At 40.4% G+C, this 13,366-nt stretch overlaps 1 protein-coding gene across 1 annotated transcript in view; it reads right to left on the reverse strand.

Moving 5' to 3' along the window:
• Positions 1 to 13,366, reverse strand: part of wdr27 (WD repeat domain 27) — a gene marked incomplete at its 3' end in the record, with an annotated part of 39,213 nt that overhangs the window by 253 nt on the left and 25,594 nt on the right. Inside the window, exon 23 of the mRNA XM_084561185.1 lies at positions 13,015 to 13,113. Within this exon, the coding sequence (XP_084417311.1) occupies positions 13,015 to 13,113 (99 nt within the window). The remainder of the gene's footprint in view (positions 1 to 13,014; positions 13,114 to 13,366) is intronic.

Consider the following 13,366-nt stretch of genomic DNA (forward strand, 5'->3'; position numbering starts at 1 on the left):
TGCTAAAAGAAGATGAGCACTATTGAGGTCACGATCCATGCTGTGTTTCCCTTTGGAAGTCTTGATTTTCCATATCTGCTATTTATCACACACACATGAAAAAAAAAAGAGCAACCCGCTGTAACAAGATCTAAACTCAGTTATATAACTTTGTTTAATTAGATGCGGGGATCGAGGTTCCTGCCAGCCCTAGCCGTGGTGAGTCAACTGTTTACAGATTAATAAGACATCAATTGATCCACACCCTGCATGCAAACACTCACGCACACAACCAGCATGTGGATGCTGCACATGCTGGTTGTGCACAGCCTGTTCTTGACTATATTTCTGAGCGCGAAGTGTGCATTATCTCATCCCTTTCTATCAGCCAGCAGAGCAGATGAGGGAAGCCTTGGCTCCGACACGCCGACAGTCACTCAGCAGCAACAGCAACTAAAAAACCCTTCATTTGGAGTTCAGATACGACGCGATACATATCTGCAGATGCTCAAAATAGAGTCTTTTGATATGGCTGACCAATCCTTCAAGAAAGTTCAGGCATGGCTATATTTTGACTTTATTTTCTAGCTTTATGCCTAGAATACTTGTAGGACTTCAGAAGATGAACACGATGTCAAGCACGTGCAAACAAACGAAACTAATTACAAAAGTAAATCGGCATACTCGTCGGTTCTGGGATTAATATAATTTGTGGTGATTTCCGAGATGTTAGGAGGCCGTAAAGAAAGAGTTTATTTTTAAAGTATATTAACAACAGGAATCTTGGAAAACAACTATTCGCCAAGCGTGATAAAAACCACATTTGGTAAAAGTTTGGTGCAACAATGGTCCAACATTTTTTCCCACGTACTAAGGCAGTTTTATGCAGGAGAAATCATCTTTTACCAGCAAGCAGATGACTGTGCTGGGAAAGGGAGTCACAACAGCCGGGGTCTGAGGATGACTCAAACATACTAAACTGGGGAGGATTTCATCTGTGGTGGCTAAAAGATGCAATCTTGTTCCTTAAATACACACAGAAAGTCAAGAAAGCAGTCAAGAAAGTCACAGACGTCATATCTATATGAGCATGTGTGCTTCTGGTGTATAAAGATGTTTGAGGCACTCATTTCACTCTCTTCTCTCTCTCTCTCTCTCTTCTATGCCCAAGCTTTCTTTCACCATGACCTCTGCCTCAATGACCTTAATCAACAATAGCCTTGCTGTCTGGGTCCTGCCCCCAGGCTGCTAAAATGGGTGCTTAAAACTTAAGAGGGTCAGAGAGCAGCTCCATTAGCAACAACAGCTCACTTCTCTCTTCAAGGTGTTGCACTCATGTAAACACGCAGCATAGAGTGAAAACGATATGAAAGATTCTCCAAAAAGGCAATGTTTTTTGAATTTTCATATGTCACTTGCTGCGGACATCTGTAATCCATCACATTCCACCTCTGTAACCTTTAACCTTTGTTCAATTAGGCTGAAACAAACAAAACTCACGAGGAGTGAAGTTTTTGGCTGACCTTCATGGTCAGAAGTCAGAGCTTCTTGATTTACTGTAGACCTGTAGACTGGGTTCATGGCGGGCCATCGTGAGTGAGTTATTTGGTTTTCCTGAAAACCCCACTTCTGAGAAACACATTTTTTCATGAGTTTGATCTCCGTTAAAGGATTTATCTGCAGTGTCAGATGTCCTTATGCAATCCTGTTACCACTGTCTTCAACTCATACACATACGCGGGATGTTTTAGACTTTCCGAACACTTGACATTTATTAATCACAAAGACCTACTGCTGGTCACGCATGAGAAACAATGTCAAAAATACAGCCTACATCTTCTCTTTTTATGATTTTTGTGTATTTGTTTTAAGGTTTAATACCTCGATCTCTCGTTCAAAACTTTGTAGAAGTAAAATCAGATTGAGAATCCGCATGGTGTGTCATGCATGTTATGTAATCTAAGTTATTGTCGGGTGTACTGGCTCAGCACCACGGAAAAAAGGCCACAAATCAATAGTTCAAAAGCAGGAATAAAAATGACCATTAAGAATGCAATGTGGATTCGATTTTCAATGGTGAATGCTTTGGATGACAGAAAGTGCCCGTCTGTAGAGACTGGTAAGAACAAAAGGTAAGGCTTTGATAATATGGGGCGAAATGTGTTTTCCCTCCCAAAGGATATCATTCATCAACCGTAGAGAACGAACGTCTCTAAAGCCAACATACCAAGATGTTCTGCACTGAACATGCTGAGAGGGAAAAGAAGATCCGCATGAGAGATGGGGGGCAAAGGAGCAGACGGTCATCACGGTTATCACTGTGACAAGTTTTGAAAGCAATCGATAAAAGAAATGTATAGTCTGTTACTAGTGGAGATGAATTAGTTGTGCTTTATGAATCCGATGACACTGAGATCTTTTTTTTACCTCCTATAAATCTTTACAGATTCATTTTTAGATACACAGACAGGCCCGTCTGGGTGAATGTGAGAAATATGCAGCTTCCGTGTGATCACTCCAGGGTATCTGTGAGAGGTTTCTTGAAGAAAAGTGCTACGAGCCCCTCAAAATAAAAAGATGAGTGAAGATTTATTAAAGTGGAGACACTTCAGTGATGTTATCATGGACTGCATATAAAAATGGACAAACCATCTAGGACGTTTAGAGGCTCATCATCTTGGCAGCGCCTTACGACTCCTATCTTGCATGACGGTAGTCATGAATGAAGAAATAAGATATGTAGCTTTTATGCATTTTTTTGGGCCAGAGCTGTAAACATTTTTATGTCTGCAGTAAAGTTGGGTATTTTAACGTTCACTTTTACTGCCTCAAGTGGTTATTTGATAAACTGCAGGTGCACCTCGGCCTTGACTTGGGTTTTTGAGCTGAGGTGGTCAGCTCATGAAAAACATGTTTTTCACACTCTAGTTTTAAAATGTGCTTATTTATTTCCTTCGTGGGAGTTAGATGGAAATAATGATACCACTCTTGTGTCCGTAAGATAAGTAATCGAGCTTAGTTTAGCATAAAGTTGATAACCAGGAGCAAACAGCAACTGAAAAACTTTAAAGAACAATAAATAACGAATACGTTTTTTTTTAAATTACAGTATACTGGTGTTCTGTCTGACACAGATGATGAAGGGATAGATATAAATTTAGGGCGGCACAGTGGAGTGGTGGATAGCACTGATGCAAGAAGGTTATGGGTTCGAATCCATAGGCCGACTGGAGCCTTTCTGTGTGGAGTTTGCATGTTCTCCCTGTGTCTGCATGGGTTCTCTCCGGGTGCTCTGGCTTCCTCCAAAGACATGCTCATTAGGTGGTAAATGGTGATTCTAAATTGGCCCTAGGTGTGCATGTAAATGTGAATGGTTGTCTGTCTCTCTGTGTTAGCCCTGTGATAGACTGGCGACCTGTCCAGGGTGTACCCCTCCTTTCGCCTGATGACAGCTGGGATATTCTCCAGGCCCCCGAGACCCTTCACAGGACAAGTGGTTACAGAAGATGAATGAATGAATGAATGATATAAATTTAATGTGGATTAAGTGTTATTAAAGACATCATATGTGGTATTTAACAGTTAATAGAAATGTGCATATTGTCACATCTGAGTTTCTTCAATGCCTTAAAGTAGACAAAAGGTACATTGTACAAATTTTAAATTTGTGCTTTCAGGCAAAGGAAGGACAGCATGATAGCCAACACCAAAATCTCTCTACTACATGTGAAAGGTTTTGATTCTCAAAAATGCCTCTTGTGACTTTGCAACTTCCTGTTCATCGCAGTTCCAGCTGTGCTGAACACGGGCCAGATGATTTCAGAGAGGCTGTCTCAGCTCAGTCTGTGTCTCACTCTGATGTGACATTCTGGAGCAGACAGCAGAGTCCACCTCTGTATTTGCTGTCTGGTCACTACAGTAAGAAGAGCGCGTTTTGCTCTCCAGGGTCAAGAAAAGAGGAAATGAAAAGATGAAATATTTCAAAAAGGGATTGGGCAGCAGAGAAAGACAAATTTGGAGGTTCTGTCAGGGTTTAGGACACGCAGTTGACTAAACACAGCCAAAGGGTGTTGAACTTGTCGAACACACCTGCAGAGTAATAATTCCCGTTTCTACTGACACTAGACCAAACTAGATTAAATAACATAACATTATGTTTAAAGGTTCAAACCTTGCCTGTCTACATCATGCCACTGTAAATTATAATTATTTTATATGTTATTGGATCTAAGCAATGTAATGATTATTACTGATAGTTTTCTTACTTGTGCATTTTTAGGTGCTACTTTTATTAGGTAATTTTAATTAAGTAAACCTCTTAAAGAAGAATCAGGAACGTAGAAGACAGGTTGAGTAGGAGAAACAACATCTTGAAAACATTTAAATCTCATGCCTCAATCACCAGAAAACTGGTGGCACGTAAAGGAAAACATGTAACTAGCTTTGGCAATGTGTTAAAGTTGGCCAGTGCATCACTCCCTTTAGCTATAAAATGTAAATTAATTGACCCAAACACATATGTGTACTTCATATTCAAGACTGGTGTGAAGATTATGATTAGGTTTTGATTTTAAAGAACACAACCAAGTCTTACTGTGACTTAATCTGATCAAATCTGAAATATGTCTATTCAGGACGTCTGGCACATGCAATGCCTGAGTAAGTCATGTTGTTCAACTGCATGTATAAACTGATGTTTGAGATGCTACTGCAGCTGTGATACCAACGCAATAATGTCCAACTTGTATGGTGTCATCAAAATTAGGGTTTTGAGACATCTGTCTACACAGATCTTACTGGCTGCAATTAACACTCACTTCTGTTAATCTGAACATAATCTTCTTCAATAACTGATCAATGATATAATCTATAAGATGTCAAAACATGTCCATCCCACTTTCCGAGGATCCAAAGTGAAGGCCTCAGATGTCTTGTTTTGTCCAAGAATATGTCCCAGCTCTGAAAGCATGCAATTTGACTTGATATAAAACAGAGAGAAGCAGGAATTCTTTATATATGAGAACCTGAAGGCTTCTTGGCACGGAGCATCTTAGTGATTAATTGATGTGTTCCAGCAATTTTTTGCTATTGATCAAGTGATGTATTCTCTAACGAATAATTACAGCTCTTATTGTGGATCAAACTCCGGGGATGCTAACATATGGGGGATAAGAGTAGCGCTGAGCATGAAAGTCACCGAGATGATTCACTCGTCGTCCATCTCAATTTGGATGATTGTACGTGTTAAGTTTTACAGACAGCTGCTTTTGTCAGTAAGTGGTCACGGTCCTCTAACTCATGAAGTGCAAATGAGATCCAAAGTACTTGGGAGCAAAAGCTCAGAAAACTTCTTTGCTTCGTTCCAGCAGACACACACACGTATGAATGCCTTCAGAAAATGACCAAATATGTCAAGAGTGCGGCACTATCTCTTAAACGGAGAGGGGTGGAGTGTCTAGCTCGAGGATATTTTCACAGAAACAAACACCCTTGTTAAACAACAGGAAACCTGATTTTAGTTGGTACGTTTTTAACAACAAGCAGTTCTTCAGATCAGATTCCTAAAAGTTTCGGTTTGGTAGTTTTCTTACTTCTTTTATTGCTTCAACATTCTTCTTTCATACATATAAAAGAGGAGCAGCAGCACAGCCCTGCCCTGGACATGCACAAAAGACTTGCTCACTCAGTAGATATAAAGGTCACAGTCTAAGATAATTTATTTATGCGTATGGATTTCCTCAGATCCTACACGCTGGACCGGAAAACCGCAATGGACGCAGGCTCTAAGTCCTCACAACTAGTTAATACTGCAAATGCAAAATGCCAATAAGGAATCCACACAGTACATACACTGTATATATACTGTATATACACTAATATGTGGTGAAAGTCGAGTCGACGACGACTAGTTGATGACGTCACACATAAGTAGACACACAATAGAAAGTAATGCTTTGCAACAATCAAATTCTTCTTTATTCTTGACCTGACGGGCGTAGCCCACACCTTAAACACCGTCAGTCTGACACAAGAGAACACAACAGAACTGAACATAAACACATATGCTTATCAATACTGTGCGCTGCAGATATGTATAGCCTATATAAATCTACACCGCCAATAGCGTTTAATAGTACTTCACAGTGTGTTGGAAGATAGGATAATGCAACCACTTGTCCTGTGAAGGGTTAGGGTTAGCTGTCATCGGCCGAGAGGCTGGGGTACACCCTGGACAGGTCGCCAGTCTATTACAGGGCTAACCTACGGCCAATTTAGAATCACCAATGAACCTGACTAGCATGTCTTTGGATGGTGGGAGGAAGCCAGGAGAGAACCCACGCAGACACAGGGAGAACATGCAAACTCCACACAAAAAGGCCCAGTCGGCCGATGGATTCGAACGCGGAACCTTCTTGCTGTGAGACATCACTGCTAACCACCTCTCCACTGTGCAGCGAGATAGGATAATGTAGCCAGGGTAAAAAGTAAGATGCAGTATATCTCTGAATTCTTTCCCGTATAGTAGCTAAAAGTCTAATAATTTTAGACAATGAAATTTACCATCAGATTGTTGATTTGCAGCCTCCTTCTCTCTGTTACCGTAAGACGTTTAATGAAGTTGTTAACTGACTGTCATTGTCGTTGCCATTCCTCTGTTAGTGTTAGCGGATGGCTTTTCAGATGAGTGTGCATTGCAGTAGTATTTGTTGTATTTCAGGACTGACTTACATGTTCTGCATGTCATGAGAGAATGGGTTTCATCTTAAGTGAAATATTTCCACACACTCGATGAACCGCTGCTAGTTTGCTGCTCCTCACCTGTCTTCCCGTAGGCGTTCCCGTTGTTGTTGTTATCACGCGATCTGCGACTAGTCGACTTCCTGCTTAAAGCGTCATGGCACAGCAGTAAAGTCGACTCGTCGGTACAGCCCCTAATACATACTGTCTATCAAATATGTACACATTATATATGCATAAAGGCGAAGAAGGGGATGCTCGATTGTTGGAACACATCTTCACCAATAAGTTGATCTTTGTTGGCAAATAGAAAGATGTTTCCACTGCTGATGTGGAACAATGTAACTAGAGCGATCAGCGGTTTGGGATGAGACAATAAGAGATCTGAGAAACAGCATTACGAAGTCTGTTTTTTTTCTACTCTGACCTAGTAACCCGTTTCTCTAAGTCATAGCTGATTCATCTCTGGCTACACCCCTTTTGTCTTTATCCCATATTATGGGAGTTAAGGGGAAATGACTGTCTTATTTTAGGGATTGCACACGGCTTGGTTTCAAACCTCAAAGCAAAATACAAACATCCATCATCAGTGTAGGTCCAACCAGCAGAGACAACGGCTCTCATGTTAAAAGAGTGAAAATACTTCTGCTCAAATTTTCAAGTTGGCTTTTACAGGAGCACATCTAGTTCCAACACAGGGAAGGTTGCAAAATTTTACAGAGGCATGCCACGTGAACTCCCACAAGATTTTACAAGACAACAAAGTGAAGTGACAATAAAAGCTGGGACCTCTCATTAGAGTCTAGAGTACAGGAATAAACCTGAGGGAATGAACCTCAGAGGTAGATCTGCCTGCTTGACTCTCTTTTAAGTATTGGGGCGGAAAACATGAGTGAAAAATGAGTGGAAAATATGCCGTGCATTATCTGTCTGTGTCTTACATCAGAGGGTTCTTCTCGCAGTAAATATGGAGAACATCTGGCCCTCAAGTGTGGCTAAATAGCAAGGTGTGCACAGGTTGGGGACACTTCTTGCCAACTTTCTTTTGGGGGGGGAGAAAGTACAGGCTCGAGAAATACAGCTACATTACTGTTATATGACATGCTTTGACACTGATCAGCCATTTCCCAGGACTTTTTCAACTATAATTATTTTTACGCATCTCTGTTGGCCAAAAAAAAGAAAAATAAAGATTTTTATGCATGAATCAGTTCCAGTCAGACATAAACTGGGTCAAGTTTATAGAGCTATGCCAGGCACTCCATGTATCAGCAGAAAATTTAACTGTCTGGAAAGACACACTTCTCAGTTAATGTGAAGTAGAGCTTTCTGTAACTCTCTATGTACAATATGTATAATATATGTATGGGCCATCCTATATCAGTATTAAGAAGGGTGCCCATGTATTTATATGCACACTATTGTAAAGGCTTAAAGGGAAACTATCGTTTTTTACAACCTGGACCTTATTTCTGGCATAAAATACGATTGTTTACTCACCCATATGACTTTTGTGTAATTTGTAGTCGTTCGGGAGATATTTAGATCAGCATATATCCATATAGTGGGAGTGACTGGGGCACCGAAACGCAGCCTCTAAATAACGCATTATCTGCCGAAACCCGTTCATTTCACCAATATTTTGTTATGATATGCTCGTGCTATTCCCCGTGCTATTCCGGAGTTACCTGTTATCTATTTGCGGACGTGCAGCGGTTTGTTGTTCTTTGGCCAGCTGTTCCTCTCTCTGCCTCTGCATTCTCCTTTCAATGAGCTCCTCATCCGTATACTCTGGCTCAAAACGGTAAGGACGTACATCATAAACAAAGTCGTCGTCCACAACCTCAGAATCAGAAAAATATTCAGCCATGTTGCAAATGCCTAGCAGTAGCAAATTACAGGTAAACAAGCCGGTACTCAGAGATGATATCATCCAGGTCAGAAGTTAGTAGGTCAATCTACAGACCCCGGATGATGATAACAGGTAACTCCGGACTAGCACTAGCGTATCATAACAAAATATTGGTGAAATGAACGAGTTTCGCGGCAGATAATGCGTTATTTTGAGGCTGCGTTTCGGTGCCCCATTCACTCCCACTATATGGATATACGCAGATCTAAATATCCGACGAACGACTCCAAATGACACCAAAGTTATATGCGTGAGTAAACGATCTTATTTTATGCCAGAAATAAGGTCCAGGTTGTACAAAATGGTAGTTCCCCTTTAAAGGTATTACAGGTAGCATTAGTCAGTTGCCGTTTGTCAACAGAATATTCAAGCCTGGTCTAGAGAGTGAATGAAGAGAGGGAGGGGCGTTAGCAAGCAAGGTTAAACATACACCTGTAATTCTTTATACATCCGTAACACAGACAGAGCAGAGAGATAGGGACAGATGTAAGCTGTCCTGCTCCGTTACTGGCTGGGGACTACATACCAAGTGTCAAACGTTTGCAGCTGGAACTGCAAGCGAGATCTTTGCAGATCTAGACACCACCATACACGTCCAGTGGATCATAAAAAAAATCTTTCAGACAGATTTTTTATTTTCTTTTTAAATGGTGCATGTTATACCTTTAAAACAAATCATCTGCATGACAAGTGAGCAAACTGCATCTGCTGATGAAGAGCATGTGACTCTGGAAAATGCTAGTAAGCTGGCCTCGCGAGAACGAGCACGGAACTTCCATTTTTACCACGAGAGAAGTCGTAAAAGGGCTGTGGATTAAATCATAACATTCACCGAGCTTGCATGTCAAGAGATCCATCTCCAGTGGCTGCCTCCCCTAACCGGCTTCATCAAACCACCCTGAAAAATTATTTAAGAAAACAGCATCTTAAAATAGGATCTGTGATGAATGCAGTGGTGAATGTAAAGCAATGTCCCCAGCTGTGCGCTAACTGCATTCAGATAATTGCTAGAAAAACAATGAAGAAGACAATTTGCCTTTACAGAGCGTGTGTAATAAGAAACTAGACCCATGAGGTCTGATAAAATTCAACAAGACAGCCAACAATGACTGGCCTCACCCACAAGGCCCAGAAACTATTCTTAAGTAAACATTTAAAAGCCGCAGCTTTTAGAACATGTCAGCAGCATCAAAGTAATTCTTACACCAAATTTCTGCCTAGTTTGAGTCACAATATTCCCGTGTTGATTTTCAAGGTGGTGAAGACTTGTCTTGGCTATTTATTTAGCTAGCTGCTCAGTTTGTTTTCATGCGTTTGTGACTTTTACTTCACTCTGCACGTTTCTGTAGCATGAGACGGCCATGGAAAATTACATTCTTACGGGATAGTGTAAAAGGTTGAGTTAGAGTAAAGAATCTGCACTTCAGATCTGCAATTCCTACTCACAGTGAAAAAGGTTTTGATTATGTTCACGTGGAAGGTATGACTAGAATACTACGATAGTATGTGTTCACATTTGCTTCCCAATTTATCATGTCAGTTTCGACACCTGTGACGAACAATCCACAATTTTTGAGTTCATGCTTTGACCACACGCCCTATCAAAAACAAGCACTCGAGTACTGATGTGCAGCGAGTGTGCTCTGACTGATTACGTGCGTCTTCAAATTCTGCAGATTTCTGCAATTTGGCCAGTCGATGGCCGTGAACCAAACTTTCCACTTTCGATCTCAGAAATCTGAATGTATCCTCGCGCTGGAAACTTTTAACAGAATGAAGTTCCACGGACAGACATGCAGATCTAAAACAGGTGCCTAGAGTTAAGAGGACAGTCAACAAGTCTCATGAGGCATCCAGCAGAGGTTGGGATTTTATAATTTAAAATGTTTCTTGAACAAGTCCAAAGGAAAAGCAATGAATCATTTCCAAGGGGAATTGTTGCTCGATAAGACATGATCTAGAGGTTTTCTTAGAGACACTGAAAGGCTGCTGGTATAAAGCATAAGGTAGCATTACAAACCTTGATTTCTTATTTTCCTGTAATGGAAATTCAAGAGAGTCTTTTTTATAGTTTTCTTTGGTGATACTCCCTTGAATTTATATGTATATCTACCACTTTAGATTATTGGTAGCAGGCCAAGCAGAGAAAACAGCTTTAAAGCTACAGTGCAGGACTTTTTCCATTCCAGCACTGAGACTAATTACACGGACACTGTCAACATGTGCATATGCATATGACTCACCTCTGATGGGTCACATGATATGTTATGACCGTCCAAGGCACAAACACAGCTTGAACATATGGTAAGAGAGTGAGTGAAACAAATGCGGTGCACTTTGATTATGCACCCGCCCGCAACCTTGGGTTAACGATGAGGCTTTCAAGTAATCTGAGATACATAACCTCAGATTACCTATATTTATACGTGACTTCTCCTTTTCGGAGTGAAATGATTGAGGACAGACACAGATGTCAACTTACTGCTCCTAAACAGGCTGATACTAGATTATTGTCTTGAAACTGTGGACATTCCCCTAAATTCTTGTATCTGTTTCTGTTTTCCTATTTTATGTTGTTATTTGTTGTCCTCTTGCCTTTCTGTCACTTTTACTTTCCGTGTTTGCTCAGTTTCCCTCCACTTTTTTGCATCAGTCAAACATGCAGCTGTGTATACAGAATACTGTATACTCTTTGCTGTTTACTATCCAGTAGCCATATTATCTATCCAGCCATATATTAACCTCTCAGTTAAGCATTTCAGTGTTTAAACCACACCTGTTCCTGACTTTAGATTTTTGCCTGAGCCCTAAATGACTTTGTCTGTTGTGTATTTTTTATGGACTGTTTTTGCCCGAATTATTTGTTTACGTGTGTACAGACATTAGCTGGATGTAATAAACTTCAGGTTTTAAATATCTCGCAAGTGTTTTTTCACAATCTTTGCATATGAGTAATTCTCTCTTGATCATGCTTCCCTCTTCAGCTCTGGGAAAATAATTATTGCAGGTTACTACAAAATGCATTGCTACCATTGATCAAGCATACTGAGAGATATACTGAGAGATTTAACCACAGCTGATAGGTTTAATCAGAAAAGATGGAAAGGAGCCACGGAACTGAACAAACAACCTCGTACGCATTGTTTTCTAACTGTGTAATGGTTCATCCAGTCACAACCCCGCAGTCAGACAGCCGTACAAGTGGATCAGCAGCACAGTTCACAAAGGAGGCCAATTGATCCCCCACAGTTATGGCACAGAAGAAAGGTAGTCATTATCTGATTGGACGAGAGACCAGAGAGATGGGGGATATTCGTTTAAATGGAGGCCAACATCTGTACAAAAGATTGATGCCTAAGTAGTGTTTAGGTTCCAGGTTGTTCAGATTTTTATGGAGAATAATTTGTTAGCAGTCTCTCGGCAGAACATACAAACAGATCCACCTTCAGGAAAAACGAACCTTATTATTTCAAGCACAATGTTTTGTTTATCTTAATTATTTTCCGTGGCTACTAGCAGGACTCCTGTGAAGTCGCTGACATAAAGTTCCACCCAGCTTTGGGATGGGCTCCATAAGCCCTGCTATGTGACCTCAGCCTGAGGATATCATTCCTTCTCTTCCAACACTTGCAGAACAGAGCAAGTAGAGATAGAGAAGAACTGTTTAACCAACTGACCTTACAAGAAAACTATGAAATTATTATTTTCAAATCAGGCAATAGGATTTCCCAATCACCCAACTTGTCATTTATCAAATATAGTGTAGTTTCAGGCACTGTATCCTGAGCACTTATATTCCACTTCCAAATTAAAAATATGCATCATTTAAAACACTTAAACAGAGAGAAGCAATGTCTTTGACTGAAGGTGGCATTACCTCTCACCCACACATCTTTTCAGTATGACCTCTTATCGTTGCTTTTATCTATTTTTTGTTCAAGGTGCTTTGCATAAATAATAACATTTGAAAGTAAAATGTAATTTTGAAAGTTTCCTGTTTTGGATGAAGGTAAAAAAAAAAAAAAAAGCCAAGTACAATGCAAAGATTTAACAGTGGAAATGTATACATGATTTAGAGACAGAGTTTAGGGTAAACCCCAGGGTGTTTATGCAGAGATAACATCTGGAAAACAAACGCAGTCTGCGGTTTTACTCTGCCTGTCTGTTATGCCATGTCAGTATACGAACGTAAGGAATCTGCTCAATCCACAAAGTATTAACTCTGGCAAGTAGCTTGCAGAAATGTAAAGAAATCTGATTTATTTAAGATGATTGGATTATTCCGTTACTGTAGGATGGGGCCATGGATGGATGGTAGAGAAATTAGCAGACGAAAGATAATAACAGACCTACAGGCTAAAGGTAGAAGAAAAAAACAATCTCACCTCTGGTGTGGCAGGGTTGAAAGTCACGCTGAGCACCGTGTCTGAGTGTTTCTGAAGTTTGTGAAGGTAGGTGCTGCTACGAATGTCATACACATAAGCCTGAGGTTAATGAGAAGCAAACAAAAGCATGAGCTGAAACAACGCAGTGACGTACAGATAAAGAATGGGGCATGATGAATATATCTATATATATATAAAGGTTGGTGTAAAATACACAGAACATATAAGACACCTTTTGAACTCGAAGCCTGTTTACTGCTGCTAGAGCTCACTGTAAATACTAGTACACAGATTAAAATTCTCTTGATGAGCACCAGACGTCTGTGACTAAATTCAGAGACTGACTAGACAG

The sequence above is a fragment of the Chelon labrosus genome, assembly GCF_963514085.1.
Source record: "Chelon labrosus genome assembly, chromosome: 15".
In the NCBI taxonomy this organism is placed as follows: domain Eukaryota; kingdom Metazoa; phylum Chordata; class Actinopteri; order Mugiliformes; family Mugilidae; genus Chelon; species Chelon labrosus.